This window comes from Podarcis filfolensis (assembly GCF_964270895.1).
Source record: "Podarcis filfolensis genome assembly, chromosome: 1".
Classification (NCBI taxonomy): domain Eukaryota; kingdom Metazoa; phylum Chordata; class Lepidosauria; order Squamata; family Lacertidae; genus Podarcis; species Podarcis filfolensis.
Genome location: NC_139604.1, coordinates 19,084,405 through 19,110,065, shown reverse-complemented (window position 1 = coordinate 19,110,065; position 25,661 = coordinate 19,084,405). Strand labels below are relative to the sequence as shown.

At 42.5% G+C, this 25,661-nt stretch overlaps 1 protein-coding gene across 4 annotated transcripts in view; it reads right to left on the bottom strand.

Moving 5' to 3' along the window:
- Nucleotides 1-25,661, bottom strand: part of UBR3 (ubiquitin protein ligase E3 component n-recognin 3) — a 95,288-nt gene that overhangs the window by 25,851 nt on the left and 43,776 nt on the right. Inside the window, exons 20-30 of one of the 4 annotated variants that reach the window (XM_083625978.1) lie at nt 25,349-25,490; nt 24,551-24,655; nt 22,710-22,883; nt 22,492-22,524; nt 19,733-20,193; nt 15,134-15,222; nt 8,765-8,914; nt 7,835-7,968; nt 5,162-5,272; nt 3,096-3,308; nt 2,088-2,224 (exon numbers count right to left, since the gene is read on the bottom strand). In XM_083625978.1, the coding sequence (XP_083482104.1) occupies nt 2,088-2,224; nt 3,096-3,308; nt 5,162-5,272; nt 7,835-7,968; nt 8,765-8,914; nt 15,134-15,222; nt 19,733-20,193; nt 22,492-22,524; nt 22,710-22,883; nt 24,551-24,655; nt 25,349-25,490 (1,749 nt within the window). The remainder of the gene's footprint in view (nt 1-2,087; nt 2,225-3,095; nt 3,309-5,161; nt 5,273-7,834; nt 7,969-8,764; nt 8,915-15,133; nt 15,223-19,732; nt 20,194-22,491; nt 22,525-22,709; nt 22,884-24,550; nt 24,656-25,348; nt 25,491-25,661) is intronic. The other 3 variants (XM_083625979.1, XM_083625980.1, XM_083625981.1) reach the window with 3 other exon arrangements.

The window sequence follows — 25,661 nt, the reverse complement described above, 5'->3', positions numbered from 1 at the left end:
GCTGGTGATGTGTACTGTTGGGGTAGGGGGAAGAGAAGCTTGTAGACGAATGATTAAATTATCAAAGGTGAATGAGTACATGTGTACAACAGCAACTTAATTCAAAACAGACAAACTAGAAAGAGCTTATTATGGGGGGAGGAAGAGGCAGGCCATAGCCTGGGTGGTGGAGGCACCAGAAGAAATCTGGAAGTGATAGTATCTCTATAACAAAGCAAAGAATTGGAATACTAACGGTAATCAGTAAGTTGGCTTACAAGGTGAACTAGTTGCTTGCATGGTTTTACAGAAAATAGACTAAGTTATAAATGAAATGAAAATCTGGGGAAACCTTTCCACCATAATCAGCACTCTTATCTGTCAGCTACTCTCCTTCCCACATTTTAAACACTTTGAAGATGGGGGAAGGGAATAAGGAAAACCGCAGTCAAGAAGGCTGATCTCATGTTTTCATCTTTCTGCAATGAAGGCTTCTGAATGTGCTCAAATGTCTTATCAATGGGAATTCTTTTTTAAAAAGTTTTTCTCAGTGTGTTAATTAGGAAGTATTAGAAATATATATTTCCTGGAGTCAGCAATTTAAGTTTCAAGTATTCCTGCTGATGAGCGAGGAACAGCTGACAAAACAGCTCTCATCTTAACTCTGCAAAAACTGCAGTCTTTTATTCTCTCTGGTCTATATGTTACATAAAGGTAAAGGGACCCCTGACCGTTAGGTCCAGTCGTGACCGACTCTGGGGTTGCGGCGCTCATCTCGCTTTATCGGCCGAGGGAGCCAGCGTTTGTCCGCAGACAGCTTCCGGGTCATGTGGCCAGCATGCCTAAGCCGCCTCTGGTGAACCAGAGCAGAAATAGCTGTACCTATTTATCTACTTACACTTTGACGTGCTTTCGAACTGCTAGGTTGGCAGGAGCAGGGACCGAGCAACGGGAGCTCACCCCGTCGCGGGGATTCGAACCGCCGACCTTCCGATCGGCAAGTCCTAGGCTCTGTGGTTTAACCCACTGCGCCATCCGTGTCCCATATGTTACATAGAGCAATACAAATATACCCATTTGGGCTTGGGCTCAGGGATTTCTTCCACTACCCTCATTTCCACAACTGCTCTCTGTTCCTACAACAAGGAGGGGAAACCTGAAGATCAATACAGGCCAGCCAGGGGAGTCAATGTGGTCTACCTGGCTGTTTTCCCCAAACTATGCCCATGGATGATGTCACAGCTGAAGGGCAGGACGACAGGGTTTATTTCTGCATAGGCTGATAAACAGAGATTCCAGCCCTTTCCCTGCTCCTTTTAAGTTTCAAATTTGTCCTGCAAGGTCATTCCTGATAAGGATCTTGCCCAAGGAACCAAAAAAGGTTCCCGACTCCTGCCCTAGAGCTAAGTACAAAATATCTTGTAAGAAGCGCTTGTATGACCTTAAGCAATAAATTGAAAGTTACAGGTCTAAAGTAGTTAAGCACTCTCCGCTGCCTTACATTAAAAATCCAAACATCCAACTATCCAAATTACATTATCATGTTTATCTGTGCACATGTTCATGCATGACCCCATAGTCAAAGTTTTTAATGTTAATGCAGAAAAGATAAGAATTAGAAGGAAAAGAGACGAATGAAATAGAATCTGCAAGCAACACTTGTGGCTATAGGTAATAAAGCAGAAGAACTGAGAGCTGTAAAAACCACTTGCTTCAGTGTACATGAACTGCACTCCATGCATAGACGTCCAGCACCTTTTTGCAACATAGAAGCTGCAATCAAACCCTGAGCCCCCAAAACACAGGACGGCACCCCACTTTCACTCCAAGGAAAAGTGGAATGTATGTGTATTTGAGCATTGAAGAGAATGGAAAAATTTGCTCAAGTACAAGTGCAAACATTTATCTCAAGGGGAATGGGTGTAACATTCGTTATGAAGAACCTCTGACTCTATGCATGACACTGCCAGAGTCCTCTTCAAAACTCAGTTAGTCAAGGGAGCTTTGCCACGATACAGGAAAAATAGCAAGCATGCAGTTTATTTAACCAAAGAGGTAACAAGTAGTTGACAAACAGGAAGGGACTGTAAAACTGATGTCTTACCCACCTGGCTACAGAATACATGAAAAGAAAGTCATTGTCTGGTGATCCAGGAGACTTGCTATAGTCAGTATATTTCTTCTGGGTAGTACTTTTGATATCCTTCATCACAGACTCCATTTCTTTACTTAAATTGGTTTCTGACTGTAAAAAAGAAAGATGGTTGACTTCACTTAGCTACAGTAAGAGGTGATTACAGAATTAAGACACCCTCGGAAAGTTAAGAATTACTTTTAAAATTACGTAACAGTCATACATCAACAGCGGAAATACCGAATTCTACAGAATGAAACTAAATCTAAACAGTTATGGAGATGGACGAAGCACTCTTAAAATCCTACAATTATTTCTATGTTTTATTGTAAACCACCTTGAAGGAGTTTGCCCTCAAAGGCACCATATGCATTTTATAATAAACATATTCAACTAGGCATACATTGGAACAAGTCAATATGAACACAGAATTTTAAAACACTAATACGTCTCAAGAAAAAGTACTGTTTTAACGTATCTATAACTAAGACTGGAGCACAGTAAAACTTATAATTTTAACTGCACCTTTTTGAATGTCACTGTGAAACTTCAAAATGCATAAAAGTCCTAATAAAAGGAATAATTTGCACTCTTGATTGACACACTTCAAATGGTTTCTAGTCACAAGTGATTGATGCTTTGTATCATAAAGAAATTATGAGTTCCATGTAATACAATTCAGTTCTGTATAAGATGAGAAGCTGGAAAGAATGACTTTTAACGACCAATAAATACATAGACTGAAATGCGGGAGCAAAATGCTCACATAATCATCTCCTATTTTAAGGGTGATGTAACAGAGCTTAACTGTTAAAATGTTAACGTTATTTAAGCTCTTAAGTGCTTAACAGAGAAATGGGAGAGGATATTCAGCTTTAAAATTCTATAAAATGCAAATGAGTTTGGGGAAGGAGAGAGAAATAGAGAATGAAAAGGAATGTTGAAAGATGGAGACAAATTAACAAGGATCTTTCTGCCTTACACTGATGCTTACTGGGAAAGTTCCCAGCTGCTCTTGAAGATCTTCCACTTCCTTTATGAGATCTTGCATAGTCTTGTTACTGTGACATTGCCAAAGGCTCCTCTCCACATTGTTGCCAGGATAGCATGGAAGAACGCTGTTAGCAAACTGCCTGCACAGAGGACAAGTAAATTCTCCTTTGTCCACTGAAAAGCCCTGGAGAACCTGGTCGTTCTAAAGGAAATAAAAATACAAATGAATTCGTGAAGCGACACTGCTAAGTTCTAGTGACAGCAAGGCCAGAAATAAAAGAACAATTGCTTAGCTACAAGTTAAAGTGTAGTTATTTTTGTAACCAAGCAATTTAATGAATAAATGCTTAATGTTAAGACTTCTAATTATTCAGACAACCTTTTCATCACTGTAATGCAAACACAGAATGCCAGTGCAAGGTCCATTTGCAGTAGAAAATCAACAAGCAGGAGAGGGATATTAAGGGAAGAGCATATTGGGGGTGGGCCGGGGGGGGGGGGAGACACTTTCTTTTTTTTAAGGGTCCTTAATGATAAGTACTCTCTACTAGTAAATCATAGCAGCAAATATTCAATTCTCTGTAGACATGGCAACAGTGATTCTTTAGGAAAAGAGAACTGAATCATCATTTTCTTATCCTTGGTATCAGTAACAACCTCAACAAAACACTTGAAAGACTATGGACTGGGTTCAGCTAATGCTTGCACTGATGGGTGGCGCTGTGGGTTAAACCACAGAGCCTAGGACTTGCCGATCAGAAGGTCGGCAGTTTGAATCCCTGCAACAGGGTGAGCTCCCATTGCTTTGTCACCGGCTCCCTCAGCCAGTAAAGCGAGATGAGTGCCACAACCCCAGAGTCGGCCATGACTAGACCTAATGGTCAGGGGTCCCTTTACCTTTACCAGTCTCCATAGTGTCACACTGACTTCCTCCCATAAGCTTTTCCCTAAACCTAATTCTCTGTTACAAGGCAAAGGGAGACATGCAATGCGTTTTTAGCCTAGGGCCTGCCGATTGGAAGGTCGGCGGTTCAAATCCCTGCGACGGGGTGAGCTCCCGTTGCTTTGTCACAGCTCCTGTCAACCTAGCAGTTCGAAAGCACATCAAAGTGCAAATAGATAAATAGGTTCTGCTCCAGCGGGAAGGTAAATGGGGTTTCCGTGCGCTGCTCTGGTTCGCCAGAAGCGGCTTAGTCATGCTGGCCACATGACTTGGAAGCTGTATGCCAGCTCCCTCAGCCAGTAAAGCGAGATGAGAGCCGCAACCCGAGGGTCATCCATGACTGGACCTAACAGTCAGGGGTCCCTTTACCTTTTTAGGGAGGGGGGACTCTGTCACAAGCAATGGAGGGCAACACTGGTGGCTAGAAAAAATTGTTACTTTCACAGATTGTCTATCCGTGACTACACTTCCTTTCACAGAACCAATGAGAGCTCAGGTGAGTGAGGCTTTCATCGTGATAAGCACAAAGCAGTTGTTTGTCATGGACCCCTCTCTTAATTTTTAAGACCACTGAACATACCTTGTCCATGTTGTGAATTGTGATCACTTTTTTAAACTGTTAGATCCCACACCCTATTCCCCACTGTCATAGAGTGGATGCTGCAAGCCACTTTGATTCAAGTATGGAAATTATCTTATTTGAATCAGTTAGATGAGGCCTGGGAAGCAATAATTTAAGCTCCATTGCTGCATCACCTGCACAGCCCATCATTACAGACCATAGTCAGATGTTTCTAACATAGCAGATCAGCAAATTCAAATGTAACCAAATACAACAGGGGCAGTGTGAAGCCCATCCAACTTCAATGAAATAGTACAGCATTGAAAACTTCTTTTTCATGGCCAATACCATAATGCATTATATACGAGAATATTTAGGGGGGGGGCATAAAGAACTGCATTATATTTCAAAAGATGGATTTTGCAGCTTGTTTAAAAAACCCAGATGGTACATAAAGGGATCACTGGGATTCTATCGATGTCAACAGCAAAGCTTATAGTACTTAATGAGTAAAAAAGCTCAATATCCAGAAATGTCCATTTTAACTTACCCGCAATGATTCCATGTAGGATTTATGGCAATCTATGTGTAACGTGTGGCCACAGGTTTGTACATACACACCTCCTTCCCAGCCAATTGATACCGATTGCAGACAGGAACTCTTTTAAAAAGGTAAAAAAAAGGGGGGGGGGTAAAAAAACATTCATATATGTTTCACCACCAATTAAAATGTAATTAATCACAATTAAAATAAATTACATGCAATTAGTTGTCTAATTTAAACATAGAATGTTATTCATAAAGTGAAGACCAACAAAGAGCCAGGGCCAAGAAAGTCAGGGTTTTTTTTATCCCTAATCATCTATGTGTTTATCAAAAAGTCTTCGAATAAGGTTCCTGTTCAACTTCCAATGTATGATGCATATATTTCTGTTACATCTAAGCCTGGTAAAGACCATGACAAATTTTGCAAGTTATAGGCCAATTTCTTTAACTGGAATAGATGTTAGGGTATGAATAGAGATTCTGGCTAATAAGAGTTAGGGCAGTGGTATTAACCGTACTGCATGTGAATCAAGCAAGTTTTATTCAGCATAGACAGGGAGCTCATCACCCAAGATTGGTGACCCAACCAGCTGCTTTAAGCCATCTTAGAACTGATCCAGCTGCACCTATTTCCTTAGATGCTGAAAAGGTCCCATTAGCACTCACCTGAAAAGTGATTCTCAGCGCATGCTAGGATACCACCAAGGCACTTAATGTCTGCTACTTTGGACAAATTTAGATTTTCTAAAGAATTTATAACTTGGGTTAAAATTGTATACCTCTCGCCTAAATCGCAAATAAGCCTGGAAGGATTCGATGGTCTGTGGACCATACTACCCTGGCTACATTTGAACATATTTATTACAGATATCAATTTCATGAGGATACCTATTTGGACATATGAGAGCTTATATGAATTTATGTTTATTTTAAAATGAATGAACTGATTGTTAATGTATAATAGATGTGAACTGCTGCTGGTTTTTCCTATTATTATTATTATTATTTTACACAGTACTATTATTCTAGAAAAAGAGGTGATGTGAACTTCTCCCTTGTTCTCTTAGAATGGCAATGGCGCACACCTGAGAGGTGCTGCAAGTGAGCTCCATTGAGGTCCAGCTGAATAAAAGCTGTGTGTGTGTGTGTTTAAAAAATTGGAAAAAAGTAACTTTAGAAAAACAGGATTTGTTCCCCTATTCCTTAGCTGAGGTGAACAAACTATTCAAGGGCTTTAACAGAGGTTTCTGTTTCTGCGCCAAGAGAAATTTAAGGATTAATTCTTTCCTACTGTGACCATTTTAGCACAATAATGATCTGGAAAGCTGAAAGAAAGCAAAAACATTTGATCCAAGTAATTTCTGAGTTGGACTATACTTTTTTAAAAAATCAAAGAGTAATCCAGTTTCCTAAGTGGGAGGATTCCCAGTGCACAAGATGCTGTATTTCAGAAAGATCTAGAATTGCTAATAAAGTGCTCTCCTAATAGGTACCAAGGCACTTCAGATCTTTTCACACAATCAAATGCATGTGGCCCCCTTTAACTAAACAGTAAAAATGACTAAAACGTTTGAAATGTATGAAAATGTTCTTTGTGTGCAGTGGGTTATGCATGCACCCCAAACTATTCATTCATTGGTTGGCTAGAAAGGAAGCGATGCTTTTATATTTTAGATTGCAATTTAAGTAAATTCTGGTTTCCTGGTTTTATAGGAATATTTTTAACTAGACGTAGTAACAAGGTCTACATGCTAGAGTTGTTGAAAAGCCATGTTTCGTGCCTCCAATTGGCTCTAAGGAAAGGGTATAAGGATATGAAATTATTGTGTTTCCCCTCTACAGAAGGAAATGTTCTTGTATGTAGCTTTGCTCCTTTCAGGAAACAATGTAAATGAGAAGTAGTAGATATGGCAACAAAGTGAAGCAGAAAATGACACCTGATTTCTTAGTGCATCACTCCAAACATTTTTTTAAAATTCCTTCAGTTGTACACTCATTTCACAAACAAGGAGTTGTAATCAGGACCCAGCCAAATTCATCATTCCATTTGTAGGTGACAAATGATGTGGAACGAATTCAGTATTTTTTTTCTGAACTACAACTACTGGGCCCTGAAACAGTTTGCCAGGACAACAGTGGACTCCTCTCTCCCTTTTTTGTGCAAACATGCTTATATAGTTCAAGAGACATTCTTAGGAGGAAATGTGATGAAGGTCAGGGCTCTGTTCCATCACTGCTGATCCCAGTACCAGAGTCCATAGTTTTTAAACGGGGTTTTGTTTTTTGGAAGGAGAAGAAGAGGAGGAAGAATGGAGATGAAATCACTGGCATAAAGAAGTGCTCTGTCCCTTTCAAATTGCACTCCTCTTCTGGGAGACAAAATGCCCTTAAAACTGCTGGTTTGCCACAGTCCTAACTGTGACACTGATAAACAACTATTTTCACTGCTGAGCAAGCATTTTTACATACATGTCCTAAACTGAACAGTGTGCACAATCAGAGACACAGGTTCTCGCATCCCTGTGGAACACACACAGAGATCGTTTGAAGTAATTCGTAGTTGCTATTAGAATTCAAAGAAGTCGTAAGAAAAATTATAGCAGTTAACATAGCTAAATATTGAAATGAAGCGCAAGAAACAGAACACCATCGCAACATGCTGCTGCAGAAAACTTACATCTTTAAAGAAGTGCTGTAAAGTGGCGAGGCGGGCTTCATACACTGCCGCACACGTATCCCAAGGATAAATCTGCTCCTTTTCAGAGGTTGGCAGCTTCTTGGGCTCAGTAGTATTGCGGCATTGCCCCAAAACTGCAAGGAGAAATAATGTCATCAGCAGCAGAGCGGGAAACAAAGCGCAACTGAGGTAGTTCTACTTTTTAGCCACAGGTCACATCCATACACCATATTCTCCCAGCAGGACACACACTCTTGCCTGGCTAGCTTCCTAACCAGTGATTTTTGCCGGCAGAAATGTGTTTGCGAAGTGTGATAATGCACCTTGCTTTCCTGGATAGCAGGTGGAGAGGGTGTGCGCATGGACAGAAACCTCTGGCTACTGCATGGTCTAGAACGCAGCGTACAGTGCAAAGGTAAGAATCGTGTCTGTTGCCCCACCCACTTGTGTCTCTGACCCTGTCCGTAAGGGGCATGTGGAGGTTGCCATGATGGGACACACGAAGGGAGAAAAAGGTTCCTCGCTTTGGTTTTATACAACAAAAAGCTCAAAAATACAGTCATACCTTGGGTTGAAGTAGCTTCGGGATAAGTATTTTCGGGTTGCGCGCTGTGGCGACCCGGAAGTAACGGAGTGTGTTACTTCCGGGTTTCACCACTCGCGCATGCGCAGACGGTCAAAATGACGTCACGCACATGTGCGGAAACGCCAAATTGCGACCCGTGCAGATGCGGGTGCCGTTCGCTTCTGGATGTGAAAGGGGCTCTGGAACGGATCCCGTTCGCATCCAGAGGTACCACATGTGAGGTGGCCGTATGTACACTTTTCTTGCAGTTCCTTTGAAGTGCAGCAAAATCTAGCTGCCATTAAAACATTCTCAGATATCTACCTATCTTCTTCCAACTGAGTAAGCTGTTTCTTCAGTCCTACCTGAAGAGGCCTGTAAGAGCACAACTAATCCAGCCGGTCGCTCCTCGGTGGAAGGGCCGCTCTGTCCACAAATAACACAATCATACACAGCTTCAGGGACATGCTGTTCTGCTGTTGCTATCTCCATAGCAATTTCTGCATCTGGTGACTCTAAAGATCAGAGGAAAGAAACTGTATTAGTGAAGAACTGACACTCTCATAAGTAAATGGGTAAAATGCAAGACAGGCCTGTCAGCTGGATCATTATACCAATTATAAAATGCAGTGTGTTACTATTTTCCACCTAAGGATGGCACATATATTTAATTTTGTCCACACTGAGCTTTATCTCCATGCTACTATAAATCATGTTTATTTTATTTATATATATATATATATATATATATATATATATATATATATACACACACACACACACACACAGAGAGAGAGAGAGAGAGAGAGAGAGAGAGAGAGAGAGAGAGAGAGAGTGTAAAGCATGTTCCTTGCAATATTTGGGTGGTAGGACAAACTTGTCCCCACCTCCACTGCAGGAAGTGACTGAGAAGCTGCTGCATCGGCCAGTTTTGCAAGCCATATAGCTGCAGCCAACGTATGTACACAAAAAGAAAAAAAAATGCACATCAAATAAAACAACCACCACCATCACTGATTTAGTAATTAATGTGGAGGCACTGGAATGTTCCGTGTGTTTCATCTCAATAGCCCCTTATCTATCTAACTCCTGTTTTTTCAATCCAAACTTTGAAAAGTTGGGACCTGGCATGAGACAACGGATGAGAAAAACCAGAAAAACATTTAGAAAGCATCATGTGGGATGTTTCTCTCACTGAGGGACTAGAACAGGGGTGAGGAACACTTACGGCCCGTGGGCCAGATCATTATCTGTCCCCACCCACTTGGACCAACTTTGGCAGGGGAGTGAGACAACCCAGCGGCCAATAAACCGACGCAATCAGATAAATTATAGGTGGGCTGTTCTGCCCACCTGTCAAAGTCCCTTGCAACAGCCAGGTGGTTGCCAGGGACCACAGCACGAGGAGCTCTGCCAGCTCTATGGTGAGCAAAACCCCAAGCATTGGGAAGCAAAACTGCTTTCTGCAGAGATTGGCTGCACATTCAAGTCCCTGACGGGGAACTCCATTATCACAGGCAAGGAGAAAAGTGTAACCTTGGTCACAGGGAAGGTGCTGTTTTCCTTTAGTTTCCTAATGGCAATGCTGCCAAAATCTGGGGGGAAACCAGGGAGCAGGAAGAAAAAGAAGCATATTGTCTTTGACACTTAAGCTTATTGTTTTTGACACTATATGCACTTTTACCACCACCCAGTGGCAACTGGAAGAACAACAGATGAAATGAATACAGTAGTTTTCATGTTTAAAAACCAATTCATTTCTATATTAATTTCTCTAGTTACGCACTATAGAAGTGATCCCTGAAAGTATAGTCTTTCCATATTAATTTCTCTCAGGGAAGCTAGACATTATGTAAATAGGAAATAGGAAAACAACATTTCTCCTGTATGTTTTCAACCTATAAAGGAATTCAGGTCCCCGTTTCCAAAGATAAAAAAGAATCCATTAGGAAAGCTTTCCTAATAAATCACTTTAAAAAAAGCTTTTTAACAGCTTTGGAAATATAATGGCAAGTATTTTCAATTGAGTATTGAATATAAAAACATTCAAATGTTAAGGCTTGCTGTGACAAGAGAAGTCAACCACGCTATACAAATCAATTGTCAATCTACAGAATCATAGGATATACCGTATTTTTTGCACCATAACACTCACTTTTTTCCTCCTAAAAAGGGGAAATGTCTGTGCGTGTTATGGACGGAATGCCTACGGGTGGCATGCCTACGGATTTTCCTCCTCTAAAAACTACGTGCGTGTTGTGGTCGGGTGCATGTTATAGAGCGAAAAATACGGTACCTCTGTATAGAAAACAATTCATTATTGTTTTAACCATTACATCTGGTTACCCCTCCAGCCACAGGCTGCACAGCCATGCAGAAGGAACATCCTGCACTGAATATTCCTATCCTGTACTTTGACAGATTATTAAAATGTGTGTTTCAACTTTTCCTGCTGAAATTAATAGGATTTGAATACACAATGTTTTGATTACTAACTACATAACAGCTGGACCAAAACAACAATAAGGAAGTCACCTCTGCTGTTCAGTATAGGAAAGGAGAAAGCATCTTCAATAATATCACTGATTTATTAGGCAATTGCTATAGCTGCATAAAACTGATTAAATCAACCACTTAACTAAAGATAGCATATCTTGTTTAAGTGTCCTTATTGCTGTAGTGCATGGAAACAGCACACGGTGAGCTACTTTAGATTTTGGCACAAAATCTGTGTGCTGTTTAATAACAGCTAAGAAAAAAAAAGTTTTCCAAACCAGATTTCAAAGCCACTGCAGTACCGGCCTAAATTAAGAACTTGAATATATTACTTTAAATATAGTAAATGCATAGTTCATAGTTATGCAGTTAGATCATACAGACTAGAGAACATTACATGTAGGTCTAGCTAAAAGGCTACAGCAGCTCAAAAACAGTATGTGCAAGCGTTATTATTAATTAGAATTAGTGGAATCATGCTCACAGCTTTATTATTAGAGAAGGGAACATTCTCAATGGTTCAGAAATAGCCATTATTTTCCATTAGGACCTTTAAAACGGCCTTGGCCCAGTATACCTGAAGGAGCGTTTCTACCCCCAACGTTTGACCCAGACACTGAGGTCCAGCGCCGAGGGCCTTCTGGCAGTTTCCTCACTGTGGTAAGTGAGGTTACAGGGAACCAGGCAGAGGGCCTTCTCGGTAGTGGCGCCTGCCCTGTGGAACACCCTCCCATCAGATGTCAAAGAAATAAACAACTATCTGACGTTTAGAAGACATCTGAAGGCAGCACTGTTTAGGGAAGTTTTTAATGACTGATGTTTTAGCGTATTTTTAATCTTTTGTTGGAAGCTGCCTAGAGAGGCTGGGGAAACCCAGCCAGATGGGCGGGGTATAAATAATAAGTTGTTATTATTATTAGTAGTAGTAGTAGCAGCAGCAGCAGCAGCAGTAGTGGGTCATATTGAGATTACCTAGGCATTTGTAAGCAACTGGGGAAATAAATGTATACCAGGCTTCCTCAACCTCGGCCCTCCCGATTTTTTTGGCCTACAACTCCCATGATCCCTAGCTAGCAGGACCAGTGGTCAGGGATGCTGGGAATTGTAGTCTCAAAACATCTGGAGGGCTGAGGTGGAGGAAGCCTGATGTATCCTATTACCACTACACTAGGGCAATTGCAATTGCTACCACTAGCCACAACTGGTTTTTTAACCAGCTAATAGTAGATTACTGTGAATAAAGGAACTGGGGATAAAATGTATGGTTGGTATTCCTAATTGCCCACAGACAGCTTTCAACAATGTCAAATGTACAAATCTTTAAAAACGAAACAGAGCAAAACCCTCAAATCAAATATCAAGTAGCACTAGGTTACTGAAATTATCTCAGCCAATGTATCTGATCCAAGAGAATAATGCATAACTTAAGACTAAATATTGTATGTTTCTGCAACGCCTTAGCTTAAGCACTGGAAACCCCACATGCTAAGTGTGGTTTGCAATCTGTTAACTGGAAGGAACATTGCTCTTGCAAAGCACTGTGTGTCAAGGTGGTCTCCAAGCACCAAAGCAACTCTCAGAATCTTAATATATTTTGCCCTAACACAGCATGTGTATTCCCAGATGACGAGTAGAAGCTAATCTATTGTCCTATAAAATCCAGGAGAGGTGCTGGGAAAACCATGTGTCACCTTGCTATTAAAAGGAGTATGGACCTTCCCTACCCACAACTCCTCAAAAATAATTTGCTCCAGGAATTGAAAGCTGGGCTGCAGAATCACGCTGAGTTAATAAGAGACTAGAAAAAGAGTATTACCCACTTGTCAAAAGGATGTTCCATATGAATTCTCTGGATTAACATTAAATCACAACACATTAAGTTCTGTATAATTTTTTTTAAAAAATCACAAGTGATAAAATTCTAAAATGAGGTGATTCCACTTGCAGGTCAGACAGTTTTGAAAGTCAGCCATCTGCTGCAATATGGACTGAATGTGTCTTTCTCCACTGACAGTAGCAGTGTCACAAAATCCAACCGCTTATACCAGGAATGGGGACCGATGGGTTTTCCATCAGGTCCTGCTATCCCTGACTTACACCATTGGTTGGCCACTCATGAGTTCTTATGTATGTATTGCATTTTTATTCTGCCTTTCTCCCAAGGAACTGGGGAAACCCAGCCAGATGGGCAGGGTATAAAAAATAAAATTATTATCAGTATTATTACTATAAGGAACTCAAGGTGGCAAACACAGTTTTCTCAGGTAGCTTCCCAACCATGCAGCAACCAGACTGCTTAGACAAAAGCTATAGATGACAGATGACTTTGCTGCTATTCTAGCCCTTACACAGAATGGTTTCAGGTCAACACAGAAAACGTCCTACTTCTTGGCTTGTCTTCTCACTCCCCAAATCACTTCTGTTTGGCATCAGACACTGGCTCTACCAGTTTATCTGCTGAGCCAGAACCTGGGTCTTGGGGAGCACATTATTGTCTTGATTATTTGAAAATAACATCATCATCATCATCATCATCATCATCATATTTCTAACCCGCCCATCTGGCTGGGTTTCTCCAGCCACTCTGGGTGGCTTCCAGCAAAATATTAAAAGCACAATAAAACATCAAACCTTAAAAGCTTCCTTAAACAGGGCTGCCTTCAGATATCTTCTAAACGTCAGACATTTGTTTATTTCCTTGACATCTGATGGGAGGGCGTTGCACAGGGTGGGCGCCACTACCAAGAAGACCCTCTGCCTGGTTCCCTGTAGCTTCGCTTCTTGCAGCGAGGGAGGCGCCAGAAGGCCCTCGGAGCTGGACCTGAGTGTGCGGGCTGAACGATGGAGGTGGAGACACTCCTTCAGGTATACTGGGCCGAGGCCGTTTAGGGCTTGAAAGGTCAGCACCAACACTTTGAATTGTGCCCGGAAATGTACCATCCACCAATATTGCCCACCAAAGTACTCACATCCTGCCCTTTAAAGATTTCTTGGGGTAGCTTACAAAATGCTCAATCAAGCGATGTGGGAAGTATCTCCAGAATGGACTAGCAAATCCACCCTGGCTGGCAAAGTCTGGCTAGAGGAAGTGGAAATGATACAAAGGTTGACTGGGCAGTGCTTGATCAAAAAGCCACTTCCTGAACTCCCTTGCTTAGTTAGAACCCAATCTCCCATCTCTCGTTTTTGAGAAGTGGTTTGAGTAGTAGTTCTGAAGCTTCAGACACACTCTATGTGGATAGGGTGTTGTTAATATGTCGGTAGGGTGTTTCTGACGGATGCTTAGGAGAGATCAGAGAAAACGGTATCCTGTCAGTCCTACAAAATCATCCAGCCATATTTGGTAGTAGTGATGTATGGAAGTGAGCGCTGGACCACAAAGAAGACTGATCGCCGCAGAATTGATGCTTTTGAATTGCGGTGCTGGAGGAGACTCTTGAGAGTCCCATGGACTGCAAGATCAAACCTATCCATTCCTAAGGAAATCAGCCCTGAGAGCTCAACTGGAAGGACAGATCCTGAAGCTGAGGCTCCAATACTTTGGCCACCTCATGAGAAGACTCCCTGGAAAAGACCCTGATGTTGGGAAAGATGGAGGGCACAAGGAGAAGAGGATGACAGAGGACGAGATGGTTGGACAGTGTTCTCGAAGCTACCAGCATGAGTTTGACCAAACTGCAGGAGGCAGTGGAAGACAGGAGTGCCTGGCATGCTCTGGTCCATGGGGTCACGAAGAGTCAGACACGACTAAACAACATCCTGAGTGCTAATAATATAACTGAGGTCCCTGCCAGGTATTTGTGGAGCGATCCTTCAGGAGTTCCATTCACTCTTGGTAGGAGCACTGGGAGATGGCATTTGCACATCATCTCCCCAGAACCTTCAGTGAGCTTGGGGGGCTCCTTTTACCCTCCCCTACCATTTCAACCCCATGCACAAAGCTGCTGGGCAAGTTTATATGCAGGATTTGAATAGATTTGAGTGAAGGGCCATCGCTACAGTTATGTGGCTAAACCAGAAGACTGAGCCACTTCTTTTATGGCAACAGCAAGAACTTTCCTTGATGGTTCTATGATGAACTCCAGTGGGGAAGCTGTTTCTCGCTCCCTTCAATCTAAATATCCTGTTTCTTATCATTAAATGTGCCCTAGGAAACAATACTTCTTTAGCCTCATTTGCAAAGATCTTGAGACCTGAAAGAAAAACCACATTAAGAAAAATGGAGAATAAAACCTTACCAACATCCATGGCGGTTTCCATAAAGCTTTTCTGCCTTGATGCAAATTCAGCCAACAACTTTTGTTGCCTCTCCCTGGCCTTCTGTCGCCTAGGTGAAAGAGAAGAATTGGCAATTGTGAACAAATGCCAAGACAGCTCAATTCATAAGCTCTGTTTTTAGGTTGGCAGAGTACAAGAAGATCTTAAATGTTACATAAAGCCTGAAACTATCATTTTGCCAGATGTTATTGCATGTCAGTCTCCCAAGACCCCAAAGCTTTAATGACCAAATATACCAGAAGCCCTTGATGTATGCTTGCCCTCTACCTCTTCCTTCTCTTCTTAGTTGAACTCCAGACAAGTCTAAGACAGGAGCAGAACATGCTCCACCCGCCCTGCAGAGAGGGCTTTATTGACCGCACTTTATTAATTGATTAAAATATATCCTCCATCCAAGCATTTCAGAGTGGGACACAGTAGTTATTAAAACAACAACTCCCAACTACAGATCAGGAATGAATGCACAATGAAACAGTAAAGAATCTTAAAAACAAGCAATGGCCTTTACAAATGGCTAAATAACCCGGTTTTAGCCTGACGCCAAAATAAAAAGAAGATTGGTGCCAGAGTGGAGGACATTCTGCAAGTAGGGCACCGCTACAGAGGAGACCCTCTCCCACATAACGGCATGTTGTGTAACACATCAAGACAGTATGCAAAGGAGCCTTGGCCTTCCCTGGAAAATCTCAAGGCTTGGTCAAGACAGTGTGGGGAGAAGTGTGATTGCAGATGTGGCAGATTATTATTATCAATTAAATTTGTATACTGCCTTCTGTCCACAGATCTCGGCGGTTCACAACATAAAAATACAAGATTTATTTTAAAAAAACATTCACAGCAGGATGAAATGTACGCAGAAAATGAATGCTGATATTATTAGGAACCTGACTCAGTTAAAACGCTGGGGTTTTGCACAACCAAAAACCATGCTTTTATTGTCTCAGAGAAGGATGTAAGCTTCCCTAAAAACTCTAGAGTAACAGCACAAAAGCCTATGGAAAATGTAATTACACAGCTAGTGGAATTGTTAACTTGACAGCACAAACCTCTTGTCAAGAACAAATCAGAATTCTTCTGCCCTAGATACAATGCTTTTTTGCCATTATCCTGTCACAATAATGGACTAATTAGCTGCCGATATATGCAAAGGACATGGCACCAAATAGTTTTCATAGCTTCAACAAGCGCATAAATCCTCTCATCCAAATTGTGGCTTTCGGTGAGAGGAATATACACAAGCAAGTTTTTATTCCCATTTTAAAAAAATTATGTAACTTATGCAGTTAACCTTCTAGATCCTCAAGGATACCAAAGATTTAGCTTATGCAATTTAAAATCACCGTCACATCGTCACCATCACTTATTATATGACAAGTGCAACTGAGTACCCAGTTAAGCACAATTTAGTCCCATTTAAGGAGGGTGTATCAAGAACATGAGGCAGCTTTCAAAATACTGAACCCCACCGCCGCCCCCTGGGAATTCCTCTCAGCGCATGCTATGCCTTTGCTAAACAGGCTAACTGTAAATAGAGACCCTTAATAAGGAGGCCATAGCAAACTGACAAATTCAGTACAGCTCAGTGATTTTCTACCATGGCCCAGGGGGCTCCGCACCATGATTGAAAAAATATTGCAAAGCAGCACTGCTGAATTCTTCTTTAGCTCCATGCCTTGGTTTCTATGGCAACGACTTATGTGGGTGATGTCAAGTTTGTCTTTGCAGGACGAAGAAACCAGAAAATAGGTCATCATTGACTGCTCACAGCCTGCTCCGTCTTCATTATGGCAAACTGGACTCTGTATTCCTACCGACTTCCTTCCACACACTGAGGTCACACAAAACAGCTTAATTGCCTGCGGAGATTCATCTTCGTTTTGGATTTACACAAAAGCATATGTACACAGCTCCCCGCTCCCCTCCCCGTCCTCGCCTGTCAAGGCTTTCTGCAAGGATCATTTCCTCTATTTCCAGGAGTGAGCTATTGCCGTACGTAGCTCAAACAGCTGCATGACCTATACAAACGTATGAAAAGGATCTGCAGAACTGAGAAAGCCCCAAGGTTTGTGCAAGAGCAAAAGAAGGGGAGAGCAAACCCTAAATATCAACAGCAACAAATGTTGCAGTGCGAGGAGTGCTCCTTGTTCCGGGGTCCAGCCACTCAGTTCCATATCCCCTCCTCCCCAAAATAGTCCTTCAGAATTCTGTAGCCACCAGGCACACTCAATCCTCATTAGGCCAATTTGGATTCTTAATTAATTGCCCACCCTTCACCTTAATGTCGCAGGGCGAATTACGACAATTAAAACACAATATGGGGGGGGGGGGCGTTAAGCAATTTGAAATCACGGAGATAAGGCGATTCCTAAAAAAATATACATTTCACGGCAGGTCCCACGCTTTCCCAATATTTAAGAGTCTGTGGAGAGGAATGGCAGCACGAAACGGATCGTCCGGTTAAGAGACGACCGTTTTGGGCTATTTTGGACCTGCGGGGGAAGCGCTAGGGCTACGCGCACCTCTGGAAAAACCCCACGGAAGAGTGGGGTCTCGAGGAGACCAGCCGAATGGGGAGTAACTCGCCGCAGCTTCCCTGCTACCTTGCCGCTGCGTTAGCAGCGAGTTGGGAGGGGGGAGACAAGAAGCAGCTTGAGTCCATTCAACAGGGAGGGGGGAAACTAGAAAATGAATGCTAAGTGGTGATATTGAATGTTATGAGAAAAGAAAATCAATAAAAAATATTTTTAAAAATATATATTTAAGAGTCACACAGTATGTTTGCGGCATGGAGTAGATGCAGTACAGCTCTGTACAAATACAATCAATCAATCAATCAATCAATCAAACCACCATGAGCACTGTTTTCAGAAGCCCCATGGCAGACAGGAGTGGGGAGGGAGGAGTTTTCCACATACCAGCATTGCCCCAAATGGTCATGGAGAATCAATGCTGGTTTGGGGAGGAACTGCCAGCATAGGTCCTTCCACATGCCCCATGACTTTTGATGTTCTCTCCTCTGCAAAGAGGGACACAGGTGGCGCTGTGGTCTAAACCACTAAGCCTAGGGCTTGCCGATCAGAAGGTTGGCGGTTCGAATCCCCGCGACGGCTTGAGCTCCCGTTGCTCGGTCCCAGCTCCTGCCAACCTAGCAGTTCGAAAGCACCCCCCAAAAGTTCAAGTAGATAAATGGGTACCGCTCCGGCGGGAAGGTAAACGGCGTTTCCGTGCGCTGCTCTGGTTTCGCCAGAAGCGGCTTAGTCATGCTGGCCACATGACCGGGGCAAAACTGCCTGTGGACAAACGTCGGCTCCCTTGGCCAGTAAAGCGAGATGGGCGCCGCAACCCCAGAGTCATTCGTGACTGGACTTAACTGTCAGGGGTCCTTTACCTTTACCTCCACAAAGAAATACTGCAATGGCTCCCAAGCAACTTGGTGATTTGATGATGAGGTGGAGTGAGAAGCAGAATGAAAGGTGTGGAGGGAGGGGCCTGGCCCCCATTTCACCACACACTGGGGGTGGGGATCCCCAAAAAGAGTCAGGATGACACGCAGTCTTGCCTGTTCAGGTTATTATATCAGGTAACTGCTAGCGCAGGAATGTTCAAACAAACACAACAGTATAGGTCGCAATGTGACTCTTATGAAAGCTCATGTGTGGGTATCACACTAAGCACACACTGCCAGTAAGGTTTAGAGGGGGGAAATGTGTTTTATAGCAATACAAATACAGTGGTATCTTGGTTTGCAAACAGTCTGGTTTGCATACGTTTTGGATTGCAAACACGTCAAACCCGGAAGTGTGTGTCCTGGTTTGCAAACTTTTTTTTGGATTACAACCCACTTTTTTCGGATTACAAACAAATTGGTTTTGGAGGCCCCATTGCCGAAAGCGGGCCTTGGCTTACAACCTGTTTTGGTTTGCAAACAGACCTCCAGAATGGATTATGGTTGTAAACCAAGGTACCCCGGTAGAATCAATGCATGCAGATACCCTTAGAACTGCAGCCCTGTTGACAAATAACTGGGTAAGAGAAAAAGGATTAAAGAAAGTGATTTATAAGTAATTGAAATTAGGGGTTGCTGGAAAAGCTTAAAACAGGGATGCAGAAAAGGGAGGTATGGGGAAGTCGTTGAAACAAGGTTTAAGAAAAAGAGGTTATGAAATTATACGTGTTTATATGTTTGTTTGTTTATGTGTTGTTAGTTGTATTGTGTCTTAATATATGTTGGAAAATCAATAAAAATTTATTTAAAAAAAAAAAAAAGAACTGCAGCCCTGTTAAGACAGTGGAGGGCAGATTATGACAACATTTTCCCTCTTGAGACATGGGTACAAGGGGAAAGGAAATGCAGCAATCACCCATTTCCCTAGCTCCTCCTGCCAGTCAGTTTTCTTCCAGCATCAACAGTAGTTGGCAATAGTCAAGTCTACTGCCAACCAGTGCCCTGAATTCATAAAGGTCTCAGATGAAGAATTAGAAGCCTGTTAACACAGAATACTGTCAAACTTCCTAATTGGTTCAAACACTGAAATAACCCCGCCGCCACCACCAATTACCTTTCTTCTTTGTCCAAAATTTTCTTCTCTGCTGGACTAATCTTTTTTGGTGGTACAGGTGGAGTCACTTTTCTACATATTTCTTCAATGATACGTTTGTTCAATCTGCTTTGAAGCGCAGCTTTCAATAAAATCCTTTCCACTGCAGTCATTCCATCCCCATGTAAGTACTTAGGGTTTTCGCACTGAATTAACGTTTCCATGTCATCCAGCCAGGGTGGGTAATAAGAGTTCTGCTTTCCTGACAGTTTATGGTGAAGCTTCACTAGCAAAGACAATATGCTTTCCTTGATTTCCAAGATAGCAGTTGTCAGCTGGGGAGTTGCACCCGGAGCAGACCACTTCATTGAAGTCTTGGGTCGAACAGCCTGGTTGGCTTCAGTAGTATTCCGATTGATGATTTCCTGAAACTTCTTTCTGCGCTCTGCAACCAGACTGAACACTTGTGCTGTTCCTGAATTCTTAAGGGGAAAAAAATAAGAAAAGGGCATTAGATACAGTAATCAGTAAGTATGAAAACTACAAGCTAAACTAAAATTACGTTTAAAATAATTTCAATTTGTTACTTAGCTGTTTAAAACAAAAACTGCCACACCTTAAAAGTACATTCACATTTAAAATATACTTCACAATCTCCCAAGGCTGGTGCACACATACAACTCCCAAATGCTTAACGAAGTAATGCAATTAAAAGCAGGCCACAGGATCATCTGCCTCTCCAGCATTCCCTTCTGAAGAAACCATACCGCCCCCCGCCGATCTTACCCACAATTAAGTACAGTCGTACCTTGGTTTTTGAACACCTTAGTTCTTGAACGTTTTGGCTCCCAAACGCCGAAAACCAGAAGTGACTGTTCTGGTTCGTGAATTATTTTTGGAAGCCAAGTGTCCGATGGGGCTTCTGATTGGCTGCAGGAGCTTCCTGCAGCCAATCAGAAGCCGCGCTTTGGTTTCCAAACGTTTTGGCAGAGGCATGGACTAGGATTAAGCTACAATACTGAGTCTTTATACAACATATCACAGTTAACACAAGCCAACATAAAACCATAACTTCAGGCAGTGGTTTGTTGACCTCACACAAACCATAATTAGTTGGCTTGGGTGGGTAAAAACTGAACAAGCTATGGTTTAGAGTTGTATCCAAACCCAAATATGATCAGCAGTTAAGTGTAACCAAGGTTCTCTCAGATTTCCAGTCTTGGTTAGCCTTAATCATAACCAAATGTAGCTGCAGATGTTAAGTTCAGTCACGGTTAAGGCCCGCAGAGGAAGGACTGGGGAAATTAGCACTTCCAAAGGCTGGGAAAAAGTAATCCCACAGCCTGCTCCAAACTGTTTAACACTTTTGAACATTTCCAATATGTATGCAGTAAAACAAAACCACCACCCCCATACACAAAGTTTACAGCTAAAAAAACTTTACAGTGGTACCTCGGGTTACATACGCTTCAGGTTACAGACTCTGCTAACCCAGAAATAGTACCTCGGGTTAAGAACTTTGCTTCAGGATGAGAACAGAAATCACACGGCGGTGGCACAGCAGCAGCAGGAGGCCCCATTAGCTAAAGTGGTGCTTCATGTTAAGAACAGTTTCACGTTAAGAACAGACCTCCAGAACGAATAAAGTACTTAACCCAAGGTACCACTGTATTATTAAAAAGGCTTCAGTCCCTTTTCAAAAGTTTGGAATACCACTGTGTATGTTTTACTATGAGAATTGTTATAAATTTGAGATATGTATGTAGAAAAAAGAGCATGTTGCATTATTTAAAGAGGGACTAGGGGGTGTTATCGGCTCTGCAGGAGGGTAAAAAAAAAAATTTGCTTTTTACAGCTGCAATTTTTGTTAAAATTTGTTCTATACCACAGGGGTGGCCAACTCCCAAGAGACTGCGATCTACTCACAGTTAAAAACTGGCAGTGATCTATCCCCTTTTTTGGGGTTCAGGTCAAAGTTGTTGAGTTGTTTCAGGGAGGAAGTAAAATGTTGTGCTTTTTTTTAGGGGAGCCACAGTTGTTCAGCTTCTTTGGGGGGAGCCAATGATCTACCAGTGATCTACCGCAGACGTCCAGTGATCTACCGGTAGATCATGATCTACCGGTTGGACATACTTGCTATACCATGAGAAATGTGATTATTTTACGGAGTTGCTGCTCTGTCCTTAAAAAATAACTGTGACGCTTGCCTTCCATTAAGCATTTTCCTTTTAGCATAGCCTTGCTGCTAATGAAATATGTAGTAGTGTATACTTGATTTACTATAAGAAAATGAGCCATGGCTCTGTTCTTCACCATCCCTCCACCCGAAAAGGTGGCAACCCCATTATGAATTGGCTATAAATCATTCAAACAAGTTAATTATGTGTTCACAAAGATGAATCAACTAACCATTTATCATTTCAAGTAATTTCTAACAAGATTGAGGGCCAGGCTTATTGAAAATGGGAAGCTAAAGAGCAGGAGCATTATTAAATGTTAGCAAGAACCGCAGCAGAAATTCACACACGCTCAAAGCAGCCAGTATTTATTCCAACAGGCTAGCAATTCTCCCCCAGATCCTCCAGCAGATGGCACAATTAATTTGGAACCAAAAAGGATTGCCATGTTCTAGGCCAATGCACTTTTTTTTAAACACAATCGTTAGAAATATGCAATGGCGGCTATTTCTTAATAACATTCTTGAAAAGACTGCAGGGAAGTTAGGGTCAGCACAGCTAAAGCCATCTTGCCATTAGAACGCAAGATACACAGAATTCTACCTCTCTCTGAAGTCCTTTAGGCCGCCTGGGATTCTGGGAAGTTGGAGGAAAAGGATGGCATTAAAACACCCTAAGAAATGTGATTATTACATACCAGGTCTTGAAGTATCAAATGCAAACAGCTATATGTTCAGCAGAGCTTAATTCAACCACACTGACCAATATTGACTTATGAGATCCTGAACCGTAATAATAAATCTGCAAGATCTCATCCTTACCTGAGAAGCTGCTGAGCCATCGGTGCTCGTACTTGCAGGTGGTTCTCTTTTCACCTCTGGGGCCGTCTCTGGGACTCTGACGCGCACGTAATTAATGAAGTGGCGCATGTTAGATACCAAGTTATTCCCTGGGAACCAACTATCGTGGCAGCGCTCTTGTCCTCCCATGGAATCCTGGCACATCAGCCATTAAACAAACAAAAACAAAGCAGGCCATCAGCACCAGATGTGGTCAGTGCAACCCATCCAATCCGCACATGGAGGAAAATTATTCCTGAATAACTGGGGCTGCCACCTTAGTATTTACAGAGCACTTTAAGTGTCTGGGGGAAATGCTCCTGAAATACTAAGGTGACAGTACTATGCAATGTTACGCGCCATGTACATTCTCCCAATATTATTATTTATTGAATTTCTATACCGCCCTATACCCGGGGGTCTCACATAATAAAATCAAGATATAAAACCACAAAATACATAATAAAAATAAAAACAACAACCCAATAGTGCCCTCCACCACAAAAAAACCACATTTTAAAAGGGCATAGGATGTAGATCAAATTAACCAAAGGCCTGGTTAAAAAGGAATGTTTTTGCCTGGCGCCTAAAGGTGTATAATGAAGGTGCCAGGCGAACTTCCCTGGGGAGAGCATTCCACAGACAGGGAGCAACTGCAGAGAAGGCCCTGTTCTCGTGTTGCCATAATAGCCTTGTGAAGTATTGCTATCCCTGTATGGCACCTGGTGAGCTGAGGCTGTTTAGTTTGCCTAAAGCCACCTGGTGGGCTCATGACTGAGTTGGGATTTTCAGGCTCTGAGCTCACTGCACTAGAGGTCTTTGAGTTATTCCTAGGGGCCAAGCTCCACCCACAATGAGCAGCCCGCCATTAAAATAAGGCTCCGAAATGATAGTGGATTAGATCCAAAATGTCCTTCCACCAACAGAGGGACTCATTCTGCCTGTGGAAGGGTCTAAGGCAGTCTTCTCCAACCCTGAGTTCCCAGATGGGAGTGTAGTCCATCTGAGGACCCAAGGCTGAAGAAGGACGGTCTGGGGCATTCTTTAATGAGCTCACTTTTCATGCAAGGAGTTCAAGGTGGCGAACATACAACCCTGTGAGGTAGGTTAGGCTGAGAGCGAGTAGCTGCCCCATGCTCACCCCATGAGCTTCATGGCTGAGTGGAGATTTGAACCCTGGCAATTGCCAATCAGAAGGTCGGCGGTTCGAATCCCCACAATGGGGTGAGCTCCCGTTGTTCGGTCCCTGCTCCTGCCAACCTAGCAGTTCGGAAGCACATCAAAGTGCAAGTAGATAAATAGGTACCGCTCCGGCAGGAACGTAAACGGCGTTTCCGTGCACTGCTCTGGTTCGCCAGAAGCGGCTTAGTCATGCTGGCCACATGACCCGGAAGCTGTACGCCGGCTCCCTCGGCCAATAAAGTGAGATGAGCGCCGCAACCCCAGAGTCGGTCACGACTGGACCTAATGGTCAGGGGTCCCTTTACCTTTACTTTTACTCCCAGGGCCAAAGGCAGCACTCTAACCACTACGCCATGCTAACAGAGGCGCCAACTGCAGGAAAGGGGCCATTTTCAGTAATATCCCCCTCTTCCTACAGTCCACAGTGCCACCTCCCATGCTGTTCTGGAGGGTCCCCTAGCCCACCCAAGTAACTTTCCAGGGGACACAGGAGGAAGGAAGGAACGAAAATTGCCTTACCCCCACCCCTCCATTCCAGTAAGTGTTTGCTGTGAGCAGAGCAAATACACCGTCTATAAAATAAAAATGTAGTTATAGATACAAACATAACACCAAAAAGGTACAGAAATGTGAGCACTTACTTCTTCATCAGCTTCCTGCTCGGATGAGTTCTCTAGTCCCAACTCAATCAAATATAAAACCATGCAAAGGACATGTTCCGACAGATTTTGATGATCCATTAATATCTAAAGCAAAAGTAAATGTTACTTTCCTTTTTCCCTTTCAAAATTTTTCCACTTCAGAATTCGGTGGGAGGGGAGGGGAAACAGAAAGAAATAATATATAGCTACATCAGTTCCACATGATTCAGTATTCAGTACAGGAAAACCTCTCAGAATGACAGCTGCTAACGATTTACCAAGAGAAAAATGGTGGGCACAATTCACAAACACAAAGCACCACCTTCCCAAACACAACTAGAAAATGTTTGTGTTGTGGAAATATGCAAGCTTTAATTTTAAGGAACAAATTAAAGAAGTACACAGAGAGAGAGGGAGAGGAAGAGGGAGAGGGAGAGATGAGCCCAAGGTGAGGTTTCAAAAATTCTAGTCTGGCCACCTAATTTAGCTTGAGCCTGTATAGCTGAGAAAATGTGCAGAATGTATCAGGACAGGAGCAAAACAAGAGGGCTTTGTGGCACTATTTTCTCTTAACAATAATCTTAAAATGTATTCAGTTATGTTCCATTTCCCCTTGGAAAAACAAGTTTTAAAAATGGATCAGGGTATTACTTGGCTTAAACTTTTTATTTATTTTGTAAATCACTGTTTCAAAATTGTACCCACAGCAAACATCCCCCAGAAACCAAAATTATGTGAAGTCTGAAGTAGCTCTGTGTCCCTTGGCTCCCCCTCCCTACTCCAACAACTCAGTAGTACCTTGTAGAGCAGAGTGAATAACACAATGTGTAAAGTTTTGCAGTGCAACAGCCTCATGAGTCCTTTGTAGCTTGGGTGTAAATGTGTCCGCTTCTTGTAAGGAGGCCAGGGGTTTCCATGCACTTTCCCACTTTGTTTTAAGCTGTAAGAGAACCAGAAAATAACCTGCTCAAAGTTAATGCTACAGAAGATACAACTGAGAACTGTGATACTCAACGAATGCCCATTGGACTGCATGCCCTTTTCAGCATTTCTGGTGGTAAATGAAAAATTAAAAATGCTTGCACCGAACATTTTGAAAGCCAGGTGCCAG